The 23,940-nt window shown below is 36.8% G+C and overlaps 1 protein-coding gene across 15 annotated transcripts in view; it reads right to left on the reverse strand.

The window, feature by feature from the left end:
* Positions 1-23,940, reverse strand: part of KMT2C (lysine methyltransferase 2C) — a 306,019-nt gene that overhangs the window by 118,363 nt on the left and 163,716 nt on the right. For all 15 annotated transcript variants that reach the window (XM_030826223.1, XM_030826214.1, XM_030826210.1 and 12 more), the window contains 5 exons: positions 22,756-22,918; positions 13,837-14,008; positions 11,872-11,986; positions 1,477-1,646; positions 870-1,021 (listed from right to left, as the gene is read on the reverse strand). In XM_030826223.1, the coding sequence (XP_030682083.1) occupies positions 870-1,021; positions 1,477-1,646; positions 11,872-11,986; positions 13,837-14,008; positions 22,756-22,918 (772 nt within the window). The remainder of the gene's footprint in view (positions 1-869; positions 1,022-1,476; positions 1,647-11,871; positions 11,987-13,836; positions 14,009-22,755; positions 22,919-23,940) is intronic.

Raw genomic sequence — 23,940 nt, forward strand, 5'->3', positions numbered from 1 at the left:
AATGAGAACTCATGGACACAGGAAGGGGAACATCACACTCCGGGGACTGTTGTGGGGTGGGGGGAGGGGGGGACGGACAGCATTAGGAGATATACCTAATGCTAAATGACGAGTTAATGGGTGCAGCAAAACAACGTGGCACATGGATACAGATGTAACAAACCTGCACATTGTGCACATGTACCCTAAAACCTGAAGTATAATAATAAAAAAAAAAAAGAAAAACAGAAAAAAATAAAATAAAAAAAAAAAAGGATATTTCAAAACTAAATACTGATGGCATCCTGGAAATGAAAGGTTAGTCATTAAGATGCTTAGTTATCCTTGAAGATGATAAAGACAACTTTTATAAAAGCTGCCACTCATAATGATGAAAATGAAAAACAATCTGGCGAGCAGTTCTATTACCTTTACCCTCTAAGACTCATGTTTATAACAGTAGGATACTACTAAAAATATTCCATACCTGAACAAAATCCTGGGCTGAAGAGGTGATAATAAACTTAAGAAGGACATTACAAAACTACAACACGCTTAGAGAAAAACAACCCACATTATAAAGAACAAACTAAGCAAACCCAAAGACTGGGGAACTTCCACTGTCAGCCTGAAGAACACAAGTGAAGGAAGGCACACTAGACCGGGAATTCAAATACTAAAAAAAACTATCTTAAGTTAGATTAGATTTTAGCCATCAGATTCAGAGATGACTAAGATAACAAATACATTTAAAGGTTGAGAAACTGAGAACAAGATGGAATCTGGAATACAGGATCCTCTCTTCCTGATTAAAGCAATATATTGGTGATACATTGGCACAACATTACAAAAACAAAAAATTTAAAAAAATAAATCATTCTCAAATTTACCTGTAGTGAGCTCAGCTATCTCCACTTCCTCACCTGGCTGTAAAGGATCCATCTCAGCTCCCAGGTGTTTACAATACATGCAGATATACTCTTCTTTGAGCTGAGTATCCAGTTCATGATCTGTTGGTTTGTCACACTCTAGGTGAACCCACCTGCAGTGATAAGTATACTTAAATAAAAATTTCTAACATCAAGTTATTATCTAGGTAAAGAGAAGGCATTGCTGAAAAGCTGGATATGAAAACGGTTAATTAAGGATGAGAAGAGAGAGGTTAGAGGGGTTGCTAACTGACAAAGGTCTTTTAAAGGACATTTGTGGATGTCACTAGAGATGCTGCCGTATTTTTACTTGACGTTTTTAAGCTATGTTCTCTTTACTTTCCCCTATTAGTGCTCATTTCTGATGTAGTCTGCTCTTATCTTTTGCCCATTTACTTCCTTATGCCTTTGAGACTCAAAAACATCATTTAATTCCATCTATAACAGCAATCAGTACTGATGGAATTGCTAGAGTGATAAAAACTTAGAAGCTGTAAGATGGTAGAGCAAATGACCACATGAATAAAACAATCGACAAAATTACTGAATAGAATAACTATCTTCTTACCTTTTGCACATATTACAATGAAGCATGTCTTTCTGCAATTCTGGATGATAGCACTTCCCACAGAAGGGACATAAGTTATCCTGCTGTTGGTAACAACTGTCACATATCAGGCAATTGTGGTGCCACTGAGAACTAGACCGTGTGCCACACTCTATACATATTCTGCAATTCTAAACACCAGGAAAAATAAAAACAAAAACAGTTTGTTATACATTTGTAATCGTAGTTCTGATGTAAACTTTTAAAAAGTCATGAATCATTTGTGAATTATACATTAAGCTTTTATTTTCAGGACACTGATTTAGGGTATACGCTTTTTTTTTTTTTTTTTTTTTTTTGGAGATGGACTCTTACTCTGTTGCCCAGGCTGGAGTGCAGTGGCACAATCTTGGCTCACTGCAACCTCTGCCTCCTGGGTTCAAGTGATTCTCCTGCCTCAGCCTCCTCAGTAGCTGGGACTACAGGTGTGTACCACCACACCCAGCTAATTTTTGTGTTTACTAAACACACAGGGTTTCACCATGTTGGCCAGGCTCATCTTCAACTCCTGACCTCAAGTGATCTGCCTGCCTCAGCCTCCCAAAGTGCTGGAATTACAGGTGTGAGCCACTGTGCCTGGCCTTAGGGTATACACCTTTTAAAAAGCTGTTTTCAATGTCTGATGTGCCTCACAAAATCTGCACTAAAATCTCCAGGAAAATGTAAATAAGGGCAGGAAAACATATAGGTGGAAGAGATAAAACCAAAAAGACAGCAACCCAAAATTCAAAAAAAGAAACATATTCTAGGATCAGGAAGTAATTTTTGTGGAGTAAGTCTACTCAACCTGTTACACTGCAGAAAGCAAAACGGTGGTGCTACAGTATTCCACTTGCTTGTTGGTAGCTTAAGAACTAAAAACTAAAACTAAAGAACTCTAAAACAATAGCATGGCCAGCCTGGTGCAATGGTTGATGCCAGTAATCCCAGCATTTTGGGAGGCCGAGATGAGAGGATCGCATGAAGCCAGGGATTTGAGACCAACCTGGGCAAGAAGGCAAAACACCTCTTTCTCTACAAAAAAAAAAAAAAAATTTTTTTAATTAGGCATGGTGGCGCACACCTGTAGTCCCTGCTACTTGGGAAGCTGAGGCAGAAGGATTGCTTGAGCCTAGGAGTTTGAGGCTGCAGGGAGCTATCATGCCACTACACTCGAGCCTGGGCAACAATGTGAGACTGCCGTGGTGGGTGGGGAAACACAGAGCATGGTCAACTCCATGTGACTTGGTGTCTGAAAATGTGAAAATAAACTGCTCCACATCAAAAGTCCAATGATGGCCCTTTGTGTTTTTAGAATAGAGAGAGTGGTCCTATCCCTACCAAATTAGAATTGTTTATGAAGTAAAAGGCCAACCAGAGACCAGCCAAAACTACTTCTGTGCCTGCGAGCTAGTCAGCCTTAAAACCCTGGGTATCCCTAGGTATAAGGTTAATACATTGTGGGGCTCTCATTACCCCCCCCACAAATTTCGAATCTAAAACATCAATAAAAAGGAACTTTATCTTTCTGTGCTACCGGGTTGATATGAAAGGGATGCTCACTTAAAAACAGAAACTACCAGGAACCACAGATCAGCTAGTCTTAAAGATTAAAATGAATGCACTTAACAATACTGATGCAAAAATCCTAAATAGCTGGGCACAGAGGCACAGAACTGTGGTGTCATCTACTTGAGAGGCTGAGGCAGAAGGATCTCTTGAGCCTAGGAGGTAGAATTCAGCCTGGGCAACACACAGAGACCCCATCTTTTAAAATACATATACATATATTTTTTAAAAGAATGTATTATCCTTTATCAAATGAGGAGAAAAAAAATCCTAAATAAAATACTATCGAACAGACTCTAATACCACATTAAGAAAATAATAACTATGCCCAGGTACAGTTTATGCAAGAAATTCAAAGATAGTTAATATTAGAAAAATCCATTAATAAAGTTTAACAAAAGGTCTGAGGAGAAAAAATTATTTCAATGCAACAGATACTTAAAGAAAGTCTTTGGGAAGAATCAAAACCCATTACTAATAACTCTTGAGAAAGTAAAAATGGATGGGTATTTCTCTAATGTGACCAACATAAATACTTCGATTCTAAAGGCAACATCTTATTTTATGGGGGAGCCTGAGAGGCATTCCCACTAAGCACAGGAAAAAGCAAGGGTGCCTACTATCTCCACTACTATTTTAACACGGTTCTGGAGCCAGTGCAAACATGGAAACAAATGAAAACAGAGACATAAGACCAGGAAAAGAAGAAACAAAACTCTAATTTGTAAACAGAGTTAGAACGTCCTAGAAAATTGTTCAAAAATTCAATAAAAGAATTCAACAAAGTACTAGGTTATAAAATTAGCATGCAAAAGGCAATAGAATTCACACACACACAACGAGTTAAAGGATAGTAAGAAAACCCCATTTATAACAGCAGAAAAATAAATATTCAAGAATGAGCTTAAATGTTCAAAATCAGTATGAAGAAAATTATAAAACGCTCCTAAAAGACACAAAACTAGACTTTAACAAACTTGTAAAGACATCCCTTGTTCTTGGTTAGGATGTCTTAAAATCAAAATGTCAATCAACTCTCACTAAAATAAATAAATATATATGTTTTGGAGACAGGGTCTTGCTGTGTAGCCCAGGCTGGAATACGGTGGCATGATCATGGCTCACTGCAGCCTCGACCTCCTGCGCTCAAGTGATCCTCTCACCTCAGCCTTCGGAGTAGCTGGGACTACAGGCATGTGCCACTACACCTGGCTAATTTCTTTGTATTTGTAGAGAGGCAGTTTCACCATAATGCCCAGGCTTGTCTCGAACTCCTGAGCTCAAGCAATATCCCTGCCTTGGCCTCCCAAAGTGCTGGGATTGCAGGTGTGAGCCACCGCACCCAGACACTCAATAAATTAAATGTGATTCCGATAAAAATTCCAATGAGGTTTTTATTGGGGCTACATATGGTGATCCTAAAGTTTATACAGAAAAACAAATACACAAGTACAGCTAAGAAACCTGTGAAATGGATAAGTTCTGAAGGGGGCCCAACATTACCAGATACTACAAAGGCTCTATAACTAAAACAGTGTTGTATTGGTGAATGAATAGACAGATCAATGGAATGGAAAAGAGGTTCCAGATGTAAGTTCAATGAAACCTAACATTCTAGTCTGGAATCTCAAGTCACTAGGGCAAAGACAGTCTTTTTAATGAATGGTTTTTAGAAAACTGAATAGCCAGCTGGAAAAAGATACTCACATCATACACAAACATCAACTCCAAATAGATCAGAGATTTAAATGTAAAAAATAAAACAATGCAAGCCACACATGGTGGCTCACACCTGTAATCCCAGCACTTTGGGAGGCCAAGGCAGGCGGATCAATTGAGGCCAGGAGTTCAACACCAGCCTGGCCAACATGGCAAAACCCTATCTCTACTAAAAATACAAAAATTAGCTGGGCGTGGTGGCGCATGCCTGTAATCCCAGCTACTTGGGGGGAGCTAAGACATGAGAAACACTTGAACCCGGGAGGGGGAGGTTGCAATGACCCAAGATTGAGCCACTGCACTCCAGCCTGAGCAACAGAGCGAAACTCTATCTCAAAAATAAGATAAAATAAATAAAACATAAAAACAATGCAAATCCTAGCAGAAAATATGAACTCCTCTATAACCTCAGTATAGGGAAAGGCTTTCTGAATATGACTCAAAAATCCAGAAGCAAAAGAAGATTAATAAATCTAACTCCATAAAAAAGAAACTTTTGCATGGCAAAAAGAAAATAATAAAAACAAAGTCAAAAGACACATAATGCAGCCTGGACAACATAGTGAGACCCTGTCTCTACAAAACTAAAAAATTAGCTGGGCTTGGTGGTACACATAACTCCTAGCTAACTCGGGAGGCTGAGGCAGGAAGATTGCTTGAGCCCAGGTCAAGACTACAGTGAGCTATGACCATACCACTGTACTATGGCCGGGGCGACAGGGTGAGACACTGTCTCACACAAATAAGCAAAAAAAAAACAAGAACAAATAAGCTAGCAGAAAATATCTGCATCATGTAACACAGATAAAGGCCTTACATCCCTAACTTATAAAGAACTCTTAAATTTAGGGAAAAATGCCAAAATCTTCAATAACAGGCAAAACATATGAACAGACAATTCACGAGAAGAAATAACTGACCCTTAAACACATGAGAAAACGATCAACTTCACTCTTAGGATAAACAAAAATTAAAACTACATTGATACACCACTTTTTACCCAGAAGACAAACATTCAAAAGCTGAACAAGTCATCCTGTTAGCAAAGACGTAGGAAAAGTTCTCTCACACATCTCTGTTGGCAATGCAAAGTACCATAAGCCCCAAGAAAGGGAATTTGACAGTATCTAACAAAGCTACATATGTGTACACTCCTGAGGCAATAATCCTACTTCTAGGAATTTACCCTACAGATTTGTCCTTGAGAATTCAAAAACACACATGCACAAAGCTAGGGAGTGTAAAATCATTTATAATGCAAAATATCGTAAACTTCTGAAATACCAAAGCACAGGCCATTGGTTGAGTAACCCATAGCACAGATACACAATGGAGTGCTATGCAGCTGTTTAAAAGGAGAACGAGATCTCCTGAACTTGCCTAACTTGCCTGGAAGTGATTTCCAGATTTTATTACATGAAAAAAGCAACATGCAAAAGAACATATACAACATGCTACCTTGACTGAAAGTAAGAGCAACACATCTTCTTATTCTTAGACGAAAAATAGCAGGAGGTTTAAAACAGAAAACAATGAAGTTAGTTACTTCCAAGAGGTTGGGGGAAATGGGGTACAAGTAATAAACAAGAAGCAGTGATAATTCTGAGTAAAACTTTATATAACTTTGAGTTTTGAAAGTATACTAATATCTTCTATATTTAAAAAATTAAATCACTAAGAAAAGGGGAATAAAATCTATTACTGAGAGCAAACTGAAGCAGATTTGCTTTTTAGATTGAGCAACTGAATAAATGTGCTGAAGTTGCTACAACCCAGAATTTTTATTGTAGAAGAACAGACATGTAAGAATGAGAAGGCAAAGAACTCAGAGGAGAAGGATAAGAACTGGAGGTACTGGTGTAAATTCATTATTTCTAAGTTATGTATATGTATATGAATATTTATGTGTATATATGTAAGTGTAGGGGTGTTCAATCTTTTGGCTTCCCTGGACCACATTGGAAGAATTGTCTTGGGCCACACACAAGATACACTAACACTAACGATAGCTGATGAGCTACACACACACACACACACACACACACACACACACACAAAACCACCTCATGTTTTAAGAAATTTTATGAATTTCTGTTGGGCTACATTCAAAGCCATCCTGGACCACATGTAGCCTGCGGGCCATGGGTTGGACAAACTTCTGTAAGTGTATACACATGCATGTATTTCCTGACACCACCTGCTGAAAGAGTGAAGAAGCAAACACCCTCCAGTAGCAATAAGCACACCCAGCACCCATTCCCCACTAAAGGAATCTGGGTTACTTATTTAACAATGGAATTCTTCCAGGACTGGGGCACGGGAGATATAAGATGAGCTTGTAACATCTTGTTACACCAAAAAGTATGAAGTGTTCAAATAAGTGGTGAGGGCAGAACGCCAGCACCAGCTTGAAGGAGCAACTGACGGCAAGTATGGGACTATTTGAGCCAAAAAATAATTAGGTAATGAGTTGTAAATGACTGAAGATAATAGGAGCTCATGAGTCAATATTAATAAGTTTAACATGTGAAAGAAGTGTTCTTGCTTACAAAAGAAAGCAGAGGGCTAACTGGTAAATGTGGTGGGAGTGCTAGAGCTGGAAATGCATCATTTGCAACCAAAAGAAAGCAGGTTAAAATGGCATCATCAGGCAGTAAGGTTGTTGTTGTTCTTGTTGTTGTTGTTGTTGTTGTTTGAGATGGAGTCTATCTCTGTCACCCAGGCTGGAGTGTAGTGGCATGATTTCGGCTCACTGCAACCTCTGCCTCCTGGGTGCAAGCAATTCTCCTGTCTCAGCATCCTGAGTAGCTGGGATTACATGGCACCTGCTACCATGCCCGGCTAACTTTTGTATTTTTAGTACAGACAGGGTTTTTTCACCATGTTGGCGAGGCTGATCTCGAACTCCTGACCTCAAGTGATCCACCTGCTTCAGCCTCCCAAAGTGGTGAGATTACAGGTGTGAGCCATCACACCCAGCCTTAGGGAGTAAGTTTTTAAAATCTAGAAGGAAATTCTGAGGAAAAGCAAGATATTTGCATGGTCTTAAAGTGTCCTCACATACTGCTTTATTAGATATAAAGGAGGGGGAAAAAGAAATTGGGCAACAGCCTGACCAGGTGATTCCCATGAGGGAAAGTGGAATAATGTGTGCTTCCAGCTGTGATACCCTGAGGATGGATCAGCACTTTGCAGTATTCTGGCCAATAATGCATGCCTCTCATCTAATTATAAGGGGATATCAAAGACAAAATGGGGAAATTTCTGTTTGAAAAAAGAAAAAAACAAGTATAACGAGAAGAACTCTATTCTTCAAAAATACCAATGACAAAAACTAAATCCTAGAACCTACTTGGAGGAAGGGGTAGGTTATGACGGACATAAGATCAAATGACATAACTGGAATATGGCTAGTATATTAGATAAACATACTACATTGATGTAAGTTTAGGAAGTTGATAGCAAGATTGTGATTTTTTAAGAATATTCCTAAGAAATACATACCGAAATGGTAGTAAAAAGGCACAATGTATGTAATTAATCCTCGAATAGTAGGGGGTTAGGGGGAATAGCAACACAAACACAGAGACACACACACATACACACACACACACACAGAGAGAGAGAAAGCAAGAGAGGGCATGCCCAGTGATAATGAAATGCTAACAACTGATAAATCTAAGTAAATGGGATACGGGTATTATTTTTATTTTTTCCAACTTTTAGAGTTTGAACTTATTTTCAAGTAAAAACTTTCGAAAAACGCATAACATACCAACAAACAGACATTCTTGAGATAAAAATAGGAAAAAGAAACCTATCTGACAATGACTGGTGATCTTGAAAAGATCACCCCCACTCCAGCTCACTAGGGAGTAGCCCCAAACTAGACTGACAGCCCCGTGGGGGCACACTGATTTGCCCCAACATCTCCAGCCTTCACTACAGTGATGTTCGCACACAGTAAACATTCAAATGTTAAATGCAAACAAATGAGCAAATTATGACTCAAGACTACAGAGAGAACTACAGAAGAATTTAACAGCAGGGAAAGACAATCATTCTTCAAATGGTTCAAAGGACAAACCTTTCAATCCATGAAAAACTCTATGGTAACTGTTTCTGTACTTACTTTGTGTTAGGGATTGTGCTGGGCACTTTATAGATACCACTTCATTAAATCCAACATCCCTGTGAGGTAAGTACCGTTAACCTTCTATACACTGACTTAGGGAAGTTAAATAGGTAGCCAAAGATCATAAATTTAGTAATTGAAAAAACTGCAATTTGACTCCACAGCATAAGCTTTTAACCACCACACTACAGTGCCTTCATAGAACAGAATAGAAAGATTAAGTATCCAATAGTATTCCCAGAAATTATGTAATTCTGTCACTCTCAAAAAGAGAATAGCAGATTACAAACAGCAAATTAGAAAGAAGCACACCAAAGGGGAGACAGAACAAGCTCAGAAAGACACCCAGAATTCTCTACCAGTTCTCAAGATAATGAAAACCATAATACAGAAGATTAAGAGCAAGAGACAAAAATTATCCAGTAGTTACTAGATATTATTAGAGAGTGTAAAGAAGGTAATTTTTTAAGTAAATATATTTTTTTAAAAAGGTGCTGGGGTAGGAGGGGGGGATGGGGACTCACACATCTCCCAAAGCTTTCAGAAGAAAAAAAGGATTATGATTAAATTTTTTAAAGTAAGATTTTTCTTCTGACAGCATAAACTGAAAAAACTGAAGAAAATGTTTTTCAGAGTATAAAAAAGAAAAATTTGTAATATGAAACATTATACTGTGCCAAGTTCTTACAGCCTTAAAGGGAACAGTCTCTTTCAGACATGCAGGGTTTCAGAAAATTTATAATTATTTTTAAAGGAACATAACCAAGACTCCAAAAGATTGAGGGTAAAGTTGGAATTAACAGAGGAAATATACTTTTGCAAGAAAATTGTGACAAGGTTTATAATCTAGGTTAATCAAATCAAACAGAGAAAAGGGGAATAAAAACTTCATTTTCAGTGGGGAATGGGAGAAAATTTATATCTTTAACATTTATAATCACAAAATAAGATTCTGAATTATAAATCATTGCAGGAAGTAAAAGAAGAGATAAATAGAAATTATAAGAACAATTTTGCCTCAAAACAGCCAAGCATTTCAATTACAACCATCAATCCAAACAGTTACCTCTATTAAGCTTTTCAAAAGATACATTTTTATAACACAAAAGAATCCAAAATAAAAAGATGTGAAAAGACAACCATTCAACTGTTTAACACCCTACGCGGCCATAGTGTCAGGCAAAGCAAAATACCTGCCCTTCCTGATCCCTCAACAAAAAACACATTACATAGAATAAAGAACAATTTTATACTGGTAAAAAGCACAATATATTAACACTGGCCTGACCTACTTGCTAAATAACGGCCACAAGGTATCTGTTTAAAAATATGATAAACTGATAGGAACAATTAATAGTGGTCAATTGTAACAACTTGTTGAATCAACGAGTCAAAAAATAAGGTAAAAGGACTTCACCTAAATGAAATTAGTAAACACAAATGCTACACCTTTAAAAAGTTACTACTTCAAGTATCAAAACATTTACCTTAAAAAACCTACCTTAAATTATCTGATTAAATGAAATTAAAGCATAAATTAACATACTTCAGCACAACTTAAAACAAAGTTATTTGGTAAGGTATACACATACATAAAGTTACAAATACAATAAATTTGGCTTCAGCCAAAGCTATAGCCTAAGGTAAACTTAAATGCCCTTTTTCCTTAGAAAAGAAAATGAATTACAAATTCAACTTCGTATTAAAAGTAAAAAGGCAAGTAGAGGAACTGAGTGAAGGTAAGAGTATAAACATACAAATCAGCCAAACAGCAGTTTTTCCTTTCCAACGATAAGTCATTCAGCAAGAGAAGGAATCTGAACTGAGGAAGCAGGCCAGAATTCATCACAATTCTTCAGCCCTCAGGCCCCACTTCCCAGGTAGCCACAGCTGAGCAGAGTTACCCAGTAGCTCTTTTTTCCCCCAGGAGAGAAGGCCCCTCCCCTCAACCCCCACCACTCAGGCAGATGCCTAATAGAACTTGCTGAAGACCACCACAGAACCTGGTAATACTGCTTGCAGTTCTAGGTGCCAAACCTCACTGGCGAGGACAGGGCGCAGGTACAGAATCTCTCTGCGTCTGCTCCCACCTCCTCCCCCCTGCCGGGGACCTGGGGTTCTGGCCACATCACCCTCCTTTCCCAGGCCCTCCACCTCCTCACTAGAAAAAGCAGTTCCAAGAAGGGCAATGACAATGCTGTGCCTTCCACTCCCACACACGGGCCATCACGCCCTCTCCAGCTCCAGGAAAAACAAGCTCCAGGCCCATGCAGCACCTGAGGGTCATCTCCATCCCTCAACCTCGCGACACCAGCAGCCCAGGAAGACTAAGCTTAAAAGCTAAACTGCACCTCGGATTCCAAGGGCTATCTCCACTACCCCACTGCCCCCAACCCGGCTCTGAACACCTCACCCTGAAGGGGCAGAAGCCAAGTGAGGTAGGAAGTTAGTTAATAAGTTCATCGGCATTTTTTATAATAGCTCAAAATTTTAAGCAACCCAAATGTTCACCAACAGGTGATTCAATAAACAAATTGTGGTATCTTCAGCACTCAGTAATAAAAAAGAATCACTACCGATCTGTGCAGCAATATGAATTTCAAAATAATTACACTGAGTTAAAGAAGCCAGACCAAAAACGAGTATATACTATATGAAGCTTTTATTAAAAATTCTAGGAAGTGAATACTAATCTAGGAAGTAAAAGCAGACTAGGAAGACAGAGGGTTTGGGTTTGAACAGCCACAAAGCAAGCCAAGAGGCACCAGGAAACTTTTGACGGTGATGACTATGTTCATTATCTTGAAGGTGTACAGTTTATTGTATGTCAATTATGTCAATAAAGCTGTTTTTTAAAAAGCTGATGGTAATGTATAGATTTGAATAGGTATCCGATTTGTCTGTTCTCCATATAAAACATACAGAGGATTTAAAAAAATAAATAAACAACTTACTTTGCATTTCCAGCCATTGGTTGGTACTGATTTCATAACCGGTTGAAGACAAAAAGTATGATACCCTTTGTCACACGTATCACACACTAGCATCTTGCTATCTTCTCCCGATTGTCTAAAAAATAAGATAGCATTAATGATGGCTTATCTTTAAACTTATGTTTTGTAACATAAGTAATCATGAAAATAATCAGTCCTGGGAATTGCACAGTTCATAAATACCTCAGTATCTGTTTTGTCTCTGCAGATAATAACAGAGGTAACCCTGCCATAAGGATTACCTCCTAAATGGTGATCTTTACTCAACGCTCACCTACGGTTAATTTGCTCTAGCCATTTTAGGATTCCTGCAAAGGAGGAAGGGTTAAGGCAAGATGAATAGCCTCTGATCTTTACTTTTAAAATATAATTTTTGAGAGGAAGGCGCTATAACTGCTAGGTGCTACTGTGTGGAAAGGAACAAATCCTGACACAGCAAATTGAAAAGACACCGTCATATAATGTAAAGAGGATCAAATTTGGCATCAGATCTCTATTTGTATTCAGGCTGCTGTTTTCTAGCTGTGTCACTAAACAACTTAGACTAAAGCTCTCTGAGTTTCAGGTATAAAACGGGAATAATAAAGGTTACTGTGAGAATTAAATGTAATGCAGGTTCAAGTGCTTAGAATGTCTATTAAGCAATTAAATGCTGAATAATTATTTCAAAATACGAACCCTGTCATAATTATTAAGAATTATAGTTGAAAACCTAAAATCTTTCTCTAAACACTCTTCTGCCCCAAAGATTGGGCCCCTGTCCTATAGCATTATCTCTGTTGAGACTTTTGATTATTAATCACTTTCAGATACTATGATTTTAAATTCAAGAGGAGGGGAAAAGAAAAAAACGGGGAAAGCAAGAAGAGTTGAGAGAGGAATCTCTGAATGAAATCTGGGGGATAAATAGAAGTCAACAGGAAGATGGGTCAGTTGGCCTCCAATTATTATTCAGTTCATCCTCTCCATAAAAAGTCACATGTTTTATCTCTTCAGCTACATGGAAAGATCTTGGAGGACAAGTACTCTTCCTTCAAGTTCTTTTAATCCTTCCCAAGAAACTGAGTGCAGATACAAGGTATCGAATAAATGTTTACTAAATATTTTATCTAATTTTTACCAAAATATGAAGGTACATAGTCCTATTTATGTCACATAACTCTAAGATATTGATGCTTATTTCTTATCAAACTAAATGATAAAAACAGACTGATCATGGCAGTTGGGCATAATTCTTGCTGGTTACAACAAAAATTCTCAACCTGTAAATGAAGATGCTGGTAACATCCCCAAATTATCATGCCCATTAGAATCATGGGGTGCAAGCGGAAATCACAGAAAAGACTGGAGAAATAACCAAGAGATGAAATACAATAGGAAAAGATAACCCCCTTACAAATTTGTAAATGCCACATATTTCGATTTGGAATTATGCTGACCAGGATCTACTCAAGGTGGCTTTTAGAGAGATGCAGATGTACATTAAAATAATAGTAGAAATTGTCCTTCCTGGAATGGAAATTCAAACACATGACTGATTTTTTGGCTCAACTCTAATTCTTCTACTTCTATAGTTAGAGGTTTAAATCCTATTAAATCTCCTCCCCAGTAACCCTCAAGAAAAGCTACTTTATTCTTCTAATGCCTGTTTTAAATTGTTAATATCGCTTATTTTTTAAATTGTTGGCAAATTTAAATTAGCTCTTTAGACAACCAGGGCAATTTAAATGATTAAATTCAGTTTTGTTTAGACTTCTTTCAAAATAATATGTTAATATCCAGTAATTTTTTAAGTATGATGAAGTCACTCTGAATGAATATAGCTAAAATATGAACCACCTCTATTATATTACACAAACCTTTAGCACCTGTAATAGGGTCCCTCTTAAACCCAATACACAGCTTTGAATTGAAATTAAAACTTACTTGCAGTTCTGGCACACTTTGCACTCAGGACATTGCCAACCTGCACGTTTTAATGGAGTAACCGCTATATCCAGGCACATTCCATGATAGTGCTGACCACAAGTAGTACAAAAGAACTGATCTAAGAGGTCTCCCGGGCTGTCGCACACTGCACAGTTTGCATCTTCCTTCGCTATAATTAACAATAAAACAATGAAATTGTTGTATAAGAATTTAATTTTTTTCTGACTTTACAATAAAATCATTTGAAAGGATTTGCATCATGAAACTTTCAGACATTTGAAGTTATTCACATTGAATTGTCATCTAATCAGAAAGAGGTATCAATAAAAACACTGTAGCGTATTTAATCTAAATGTAACCACATTAAATTTAATCGTATAGTTTTGCAATTATTTGTGGCTATATCTACTTGAGACCATAAGCAGTTCTTCTTTAATTTTCTATACCTAATGCCAATGATAATGCTGGATACCTAATTAATGCTCAATATATGCTTACTGGAAAGAACCAAACAAGGAAAATACTGAGAAACGTTTTGCAGTGTAACATAAACATTTTCTTTGAATGTTATATTTTGAAATTACAAAATCAGGTAAGAGACAAAATTAAGAAACGTTAATATCAATTAGACTAAGATGCTTCTTAAGCATAAACAGACTATTCAAATCATATAAGGGATTTTTTTAAATTACTGGAAAATATCTTATGTGGAAGAACATTAAAGACAGAAGCTACATATTCATACACAAACGCATTACTTAATATACTAATTGTATATTCATCTATATTAATTTCTAGTTGTAAAAGCATTGAAATCCGCATAATTATGGACATCATCCATCCCTAAATGTGGATTAAAAGAAAACGTACTAACAGTTCTTTTACCACATAAAACAGAAAATATAAGGATAAACTGCCCTGCCAAATATACAGTTAAACTTATGCATATTGCAAAATAAGAAGGAAAATAATGTATTCTAAAATCATACCAATCTTAGATAATGTATAAAAAATATGCCTGTATATAACAAGTATCACAAAGTACATGAATCTTTTCATTTTTTGAAGGTTTGATCATTCCTATCTATTATTCTGACTCATATGTTCCTTCTTTTCCAGTCAAGCTTATCATACCAACCTTAGATAATATATAAAAATATGCCTGTATTTAACAAGTATCACAAAGTATATGAACCATTTTTTTTTTCCTTTTTTTGAGACAGAGTTTCACTCTGTCACCTAGGCTAGAGTGCAGTGGCGCGATCTCGGCTTACTGTAACCTCCGCCTCCTAGGTTCAAGGGATTCTCATGCCTCAGCCTCCCCAATAGCTGGGATTACAGGCGTGTGCCACCATGCCCATCTAATTTTTATATTTTTAGTAGAGACGGGGTTTTGCCACATTGCCCAGGCTGGTCTCAAACTCCTGAGCTGAAGCAATCCTTCTGCCTCAGCCTCCCAAAGTGCTGGGATTACAGATGTGAGCTACTGCACTCAGCCTTTTTTCCATTTTTTGAAGGTTTGGTCAATCCTACCAATTTCTCTCTGACTCATACGTTCTTTCTTTTCCAGTCAAGCATCTTGAAACAGAGTAAAAATATATTTCTTTTATTTGTACTGGAGTCTGCAAACTTTTCCTGAAAAGGGCCAGATAGTAAATTTTAGGCTTTGGAGCCATAGCAGTCTCTGACCAAAAAAGCAGACTTTTTGTTTTTATTTACACTCTTTTAAAAATGTAAAAATAATTCCTCGCTTGAGGGCAGTACAAAAACAGGCTTCAAAATTTGGATGCTGGCTGGACCTCTGACATACTTCACGAAGTCTGGCTTAGCATCTAATACTCATCTGAAGCTACATTAGTGAGGCTGCCAATGCCCATAGGAAACCCGATTGTTACTTTTTAGTCTTTGGCTTTTTTGCACTTTGTAGCATTTGCATTGCTAGCCACTCCCACATTAAAACGCCCCTTTCCTTAGTTTCTATCATGGCAACTCTCTCCTAATTTCTCCTTAGTTTTCCCCTACTTTCATCTCATCCTCCTTTGTTGGCTTTTGTACCTATACAATCTTTCTAAATGCTGGGGTTTCTTAGGATTTCATCCTTTTCCTTCTTTCCTAATCCCCCATAGTTTCCCTTTGTGATCACATCAACTCTCACACCATAAAATGCCACCATGATTCCTAAGTCTGTATTATTGGCCCTGGAATTCTTTCATAAACCCCAAACCTTTATTCTTCAAGTCTTACTGGATCTCAATAGCCAGATGTTCTAAAAACACTCAAACTCAACTGCTCTAAAGTGAAACTTTTTTAAAAAACTGAAACATCATCCATTTTTCTCAAGAATAGATAAAGGCAGAAACCTTAGTATCATTGTTGACTCTGAACTCAGCCCCAACCCAACACATCCAGCCAGATCCCAATTCTTATGTATTAAACCTCCTACACATCATTCTTCCTTATATGTTATAGTTTAGTCTATCATATTAGGTTGGTGCAAAAGTAACTGCAGTTTTTGACATTACTTTTAATGGCGAAGACTGCAATTACCTTTGCGCCTACCTAATACTCTGTCTTGCTAATTGCAGTATCTTCTGCATCAAATCATCTCTACTTACGGTTCTGACATAGTCTCTAAATCATTTTCTACACATCCAGAACAATCTTTCAAAAATGTAAATCTAATTGTTAACCTCTGTATAAATTAAAACTCCACCAATACCTCATTTTTCACCTAAAAGAAAATCAGAATTTTCAAGTTATGAGGCAAAAAGGCCCTTATCTCCCTTTCCAAGTGAATCTCAGAACCACTCACTATTTCGTGGTCATGGTGGGATGTCTACCATGCACCTCACATAACATGCTATTCATGTCTGTGTGCTTTTACACATTCTGTTCCCTCTGCTTGAAATTTTGTGTTTCTGTTGTGCTCCCAGCCTTCAAAACTCTGCTCGTGGCCAGGCACAGAGGCTCACACCTGTAATCCCAGCACTTTGGGGGGCCAAGGCAGGTGGATCACTTGAGGTCAGGAGTTCAAGACCAGCCGGGCCAACATGGTGAAACCCCATCTCTACTAAAAATACAAAATTAGCAGCGTGTGGTGGCACACGCCTGTAGTCCCAGCTACTCAGGAGGCTGAGGCAGGAGAATCACTTGAACCCAGGAGATGGAGGCTGCAGTGACTGGAGTTTGCGCCACTGCACTCCAGCCTGGGTGACAGAGTGAGACTCTGCCTCAAAAAAAAAAAAACTCTGCACATTATTTCCTGAATACCTATTACCACCCCCAAATACCCATTTAGTTGTTGAGTATTACTTTTACCCATATGCTTACAAGAAACTTCTGTTACCTATCAATTAATTACAGCACAACTCTGTGAATCCTTGAAGGACAGGGGCCTTAACTTTTTTAACTTTGTATCCCCAACTGCCTAACATGAATCAAGTCTTATTGAACATATTTTAAGTGAAGGACTTACTGCTGAAATCACTTTTAAATGGCTAAGTGACAGGCATTTAAAATAAATCATTAATCTAACAATGGAAGCATCATAAATTAGTTCATTTTTGATAGAAAGGACACAATTGGGATGTTATGTTTCTTAATATTAACAGTGTACCAGTATTTATCTTTCAAAATATGTACATTTAAAAATTGATCTCTTCGAGACCACGGTGAAACCCCGTCTCTACTAAAAATACAAAAAAATTAGCCGGGCGTGGTGGCAGGCGCCTGTAGTCCCAGCTACTCGGAGAGGCTGAGGCAGGAGAATGGCATGAACCCGGGAGGCGGAGCTTGCAGTGAGCCGAGATTGCGTCACTGCACTCCAGCCTGGGCGACACAGCGAGACTCCGTCTCAAAAAAAAAAAAAAAAATTGATCTCTTTTTGCTCACCGTAATACTTTTAAAAATTGGGGGAAATACTCAACTAATTATCAGAAACTAATTATCAGATAATCAATTCATTTTTCTATTATACTTTCCTAGGAACACTAAAATGCTTCTGTGAAACTTTCTAGAGTTTGCTCCCCTGACACTTCAAGTTGCCATGGTAGCTACTAGCGACATGTGGTTTCTGAACAAGTGAAATGTGATTAGTTCAAATTGAGGTGTGCAGTAAGCATAAAATGCACACTGGATTCCAAAATCTCAATAGAGGAAAAAGTATCTCAAAATTTGAAATATTACTATTTTGGATTACTGAATTAAATAAAATTTATTACAATTATTCCCAAATGTTTCCTTTTACTCTTTTTAACATACCCACTAGAAAAATTACTTACATTGTTCACATTATATTTATAGTGCACAGTACTGTTATATACAACAAAGTCCGCTCTGCAACAAGACAACTGTCACTGTCACAAAAATCACTTTTTAGAGTATGATGATTTCCACCAATTCCTTACTGGCAACCTTGCTGTGTTATTTGATTACTATGGATCATTGGTAATAAATTCGTCAAAGAAAAACATCCATGTAATACATCTGGTGCAAAAACACTTAATATGCGTTATGTGAAAAACAATAATTTTTAAAAGCACTACACAAAGAAATGAGGTTGGTTCCAACCCTCCCAGTCAGGAGAAGATGTGTGGGAATACTGAAACAACCTTTTGGAGGGTCATGTATAAGATTATCGATACTACTGGATAGCTTTGGTGTCATGTCAGAAATTAAATATGAATATTTAGACACACATATGTCTGTAAGCCAGAGACGTTAAGTTTAAAGCAATAATCAACTAAGAAATTTTTCTTTAAACAGTTGAAAAAGCAAAAAGACAGGCTATAACTAAAGATAATTTAAGACGGGAGAGGAGTAAAACCCAGGTCTATTTGGCTTCTAAGATCAGGCTCTTGACTACTAATCAAATTGACTCCTCAGCAAACTTTACTACTGATCAATGAAAGTGATGAGTATTGGAGTATACACAAAAGTAGACATGAAATGCCAACAGTGGCATACAATGAAGAAGCTAAATGAAGTAAAGGGAGCAAGGTTCTTATAGCAGGAGAAAAGTGAGAGGAAACAAAATGATCATCTTTAGAGAAAGTCATTTCCTAAGAGACAGCTGTAAAAAGATAAATAAAAAAGACAAAAACATTGCGCTTAAATTAGAACAGAGCTTATCATAGATCCTTAAACTTGATGAAACTATTGCTTAAGAAAGTCCAGACAACACATAAGAATAAAAGCATTGGTGAACAGCAACAAAAGTCAAAATAGCTGTCAGTGTGAATTTAAGAAGGACCAAATCAGCATTGCTTTCTAATTTCCATCACACCCTATCATCTGCCAATTTTCATTACTGGCAGGACACTGTGCTGAGTGATTTGTCTATAAAAGAGAATCTCTGGAAAGAAAAAATAAATCATGGATGTCATCCAAAGAGGCCAGACCATATCATTGGCAGGTAGATAAGAAAGGTCAGAGGACTGACAGAATTTAGGGTAAAAGAAAAGCAGCAAGACTTAATGTCAAGAAATACAAAGATAACCAAAAAATAGAGGCTGGAGTTAAAGCTTAGGTGAAGTAAAAGGAATTAAAGCTAAATGATGAGTAAATACATTGAGGAACAGGGGGTGAATTAAGACATGTAGCATTTTCATGTTTAAACCTTGCAAAGACTTCTCATTGCAGACGGAAGAGAACCCAAACTCCTTCCCTTGCTTACAAGGCCTACATGATCTAGCCTTTGTTCGCCTTGATGTCTCTACTACCCACCTAGTAGGCTACTATGCTCCAAGTAAAATGACATGCTGTCTGTTCATGAATCATGCCAAGTCCATTCCTCAAGGTCTGTGCAGTGGTCTGTTCCCTCTCCCTGGAATGTTCTTTCCTCTTATCTTGCATGATTGGCTTCTTGCCATCCAGTTTTCCTATTCAGGAAGTGTATCTGGTTGTATCTCCTAGATGGATTTTTAGTGTAATATTTCCAGACAAGGTTAATGTATCCTTGTATCATCATGAAAATAATGTTGCAACAATGACCAGCCATTTACCTATGATAGAGCACCCTAAAAGGGTTTCCTGATGAAAATCTTGGCCTTCTTCACAGATACTCTCTTTAGTGGACTTCTTTATAATGAGATGCATGCTTTTGTTAAATTTCACAACTTTTATAAAAAGATGTCAACCTTACTCCTAACTCAGTCAACTATCACAGCTACTGCTCTGCCCCTTAGGAAGCAACAGAAAATACATATACTCAATACGTATTATCATTCTCATAACTTAAGCCTTAGATAGGAGGTAAAATAACTGCCTTTTTTAAAGCAATTAATATATACAAGGCACAATGTTATGTGAATTCCATTCACTGTTTTCATTTAACCCTCATAATAACACTATGATTTAAGACAGTATCATTTTAAAAGCATAAAAAGTAAGTTCTGTCATGACACACAATTAGGATAGGAAGAAATACTTATAAAAGACGTTAAAAAGGTGACAAAACATCCTATCTGCAATATTCTTTAAATTATATCCTTGGAACTTAATCCAAGATTATGATCATCTTAACAGATGGGTCAGAACGCTGTGTAGTTAGAATGCACTGTTTAAGATCCCCAAGGAGGCCAAGCACGACAGCTCACGCCTCTGTATCCCAGCACTCTGGGAGGCTGACATGGGCAGATCACGAGGTCAGGAGTTCGAGATGAATCTAGCCAACATAGTGAAACCTCATCTCTACTAAAAATACAAAAAATTAGCTGGGTGTGATGGTGTGCGCCTGTAATCCCAGCTACTTGGGAGGCTGAGGCAGGAGAAATCACATGAACCCAGAAGGCGGAGTTTGCAGTGAGCCGAGGCCACACCACTGCATTCCAGCCAGGGTGACAGTGTGAGACTCCATCTCAAAAAAAAAAAAAAACCGGAAGAAATCTAATGTAGTCATTTAGGCCTTGATTTTATACCACTGACTTAGTCTGAAGTCTGCTATAAGAAACAGCCCTGTGCAACTGGTATTTTTCTACTGCAAGGTGGCTACTTTAAGACAATTTTTCATTGCATTGTATCAAGTGACGTCTTGTTATTATTATATCAAGTGACATCTTGTTATAAATAGTAAGAATCAGATTAAGGGCTCATATTTCCTTCTTTGTACTGACTGCTGAAAAGGTATGGGGCCAAATTTGTGGTTACGTCTGGAATTATATATCTTTGGGGGGGTCTCTCTATTACCTTCATATTTATCCTATCTAAATTTTCCATTGCCAAATTTCCTTACTTATTTTTAGTGTTATCCTATTGCTCATGTATTTTTATGAGTCTCCATAAGTCTATTTTGGAAAAAGGCAGAGTACTCATAATTTTAGTATATCTTTTAGCTTTATGTTGCCATAAACCTTTCATTATGTACATGATCAGCGACAGCAAATTATCTCACCTCAGTGTTTACAGTTTATTATTTTACAAACTGATTTATGATTGCTAACATGTAACTGAAGGTATACACTATTAGAACACAGTTTTCAGTAGAAAGTAGCACTGCCATTAAGTAATAAAATGTTCTAACATTAGAACAACATTCTTATGAAAGTATGCATGTTGTTCACTAAGGTCTAAAGCATGACTAACTACAAAAGGCTGAATAAAATTCAGATTCTTACATACACACAAAATTGCTTTACTGAGATGACAAAGTATACTTATTATGCCATCCAGAATATAATCCACTCTGATAACTGCCAGTTTATGCACTTGCTGAAGTAACTCAGTACATAAATAGTAGCCATAACAGTTGCTGTGCATGAAAGTTCTTCTCTTCCAGATTTAAGAGTGTACAATCTAAAGCATTTTAAAACTTTAAATCCCTTATTTATTAGCCTAAATATAATTTAAAATTTTAGTTTGCCTTACCTATAATTTGTCTGTACACTAGGTTACTAAGGGTGATATCATTACATATGTGGACACAAAATAATTTTAGTGGAAAATGAAATCACGGTACTCAACAAAGATAAAGGGTAATGATCATGTAGACTAACTGTATTTGAGATTAGTTGAAGCCTGGGGTAGCTATATTATGTTTCACAGACCTGGATAAGATAGGAAAAAAGCTTTTATCAACATTGCTAAGGAACAGGTAAAAGCTAACATTAGGTAACTAAGAGGTGACATAAAAAAGACTGAATAAAATATCATGGAGGTTTCATAATGAGATTCGAAATTCAATAGACCAGGAGAAAAAAGATCCCAAAACATACATGCTCACTGGGAAAACACATAGTAAGGGAAAGGAGAGATCTCTATTTAACGATACAATAGTAAAGAGTTATAATTTCCTGTATAACATAAATTTCAAGCATTTAAACATTTTCATTGAATTATAAAATACTATCTGGAAAAGAAAAACAGCACAACTGCAGATTATAGATGACTAAGATAGATGAATCATGAAAAGGTGCTAGCAGAGATTTCTATTACAGCTACAGCTATCAGGGATACACAATTTCTAAGAATTTCAGAAGTGTTTGGTGTTCCTATTAACGTAAATCCTGAAATAACACCTGAGTGAACTGTCTTCTAATTCTTCAACTGTATGGCTTTTTCGTGTAAAAGATGTTGAATACTGATTGACTTTTTAATAAATTATTTTACAGTATAAATCAGAAATACTGCATAGTCCCTATTTATATCTTTCTACAGTGGTTTTTAAAATGCTTTAAGAATAAAAAAGATGCAAACTTTATTTGACTTTTCTGAGGAAATAACTTTTTGGATTTAATTTCAATGAAACCATTGATAACATATCCCTCCCCAACAATCTCTGGCAACGATCCCTCAGATTTTAAAGATTATGTATTATTACCTTTTAATACAAGTAGAATAACACTCAGGGAATTTACAACATTTGTTATTTTCAGTAAATACATTGGTTGAAGTTTAACAGTCTATCCATAGTAAACTTACATCTTTCAGGAGCTTGGTCAATGTGTTCTGGACAAAGCAGGAAGATGTGACTGAAATCCTGAAAGGTGCCGGCTCCTGCAGCACAAGGATAATGATACATCTGGGTACATTTCTCTTCACAGCATTTGATAGTGGCTCCAAGGTGCTTACAAAATGCACATCGCTGAAAGGGGTAAAGGAGAGAAATCTCTTTATAAAACCTTGAAAAGGAATATTCAAATATAAGCTGGGAAGGTATAAAAAACTCTGTACATCACAAGTAAAACAAATTGAACCTGCAAAATATTAAACAAAGGATTCATTAAAAATAATAAAATCTACATTACTCAACTTAGTGCTTCATGTGCTACCAACTCATCCTTCCATTCAAATTAGAAAGTCAGAATTTCATTTTCCTTATATTTTCAAAAATAAATTTTGAAGCATTTTTGAAACAAAACCTAAAGATTTTTTTTAAAAGCAAATAGTAATATGGTTAAAAGGGCAGGTTTCTATATTGAGGATTATTATAAAGTTTTTAAATCCCACCAAAACTAGTAATAGGAACATATATTATTTATGAGACATATTACTATTTTTTACCCTGCCTAAAAATAAATACAAAATAAACTCATCAATTATAAGTTAACAGGGACACAAATGGTTAAAGACTCACAAAAAAAAAAACCTACATACTTCAATGTAGCAATCAATTTAAAATTTCTTAACAAAAGATGGAAATGCGGGGGAAAAAAAATTAGTCATCTGGTCTCTTTCCCATTTCAACCTGCCTCCATTATCTTGCAAGTGGTAAAACACACAGAAATAAGCCCCAAACAAGAAGGGCAGTCTAGGGCAAGTGAACACATAAGAAGTCAGAACAAATTATGTAAAATGTTGCATTTACTTATTCAGTTTTCCCTTAGAATTATTCACAAACTCTTCCTCATTCTCCCAAGTCCACTTTGAGCATCGTTTTCTTTGAAGAGAGTTTGATGGGCCCTGTACTATACAGTATGAAATCTCTCTGTGGGAAATGACTATCTAATGTATATTTTTGTTTACACCATTACATGGTACTTACTTGCTTATGCCATTACATGATCAGTTTATCTTTTTCTCATCCTAGTCCAAGATCCTTCAATTGAGGCACCATACTATCTTTGTATCCAAAGCACCAAAAATGCTGCTTGAAATAGGCCCTAA

This window comes from Nomascus leucogenys, chromosome 13, assembly GCF_006542625.1.
Source record: "Nomascus leucogenys isolate Asia chromosome 13, Asia_NLE_v1, whole genome shotgun sequence".
In the NCBI taxonomy this organism is placed as follows: Eukaryota; Metazoa; Chordata; class Mammalia; order Primates; family Hylobatidae; genus Nomascus; species Nomascus leucogenys.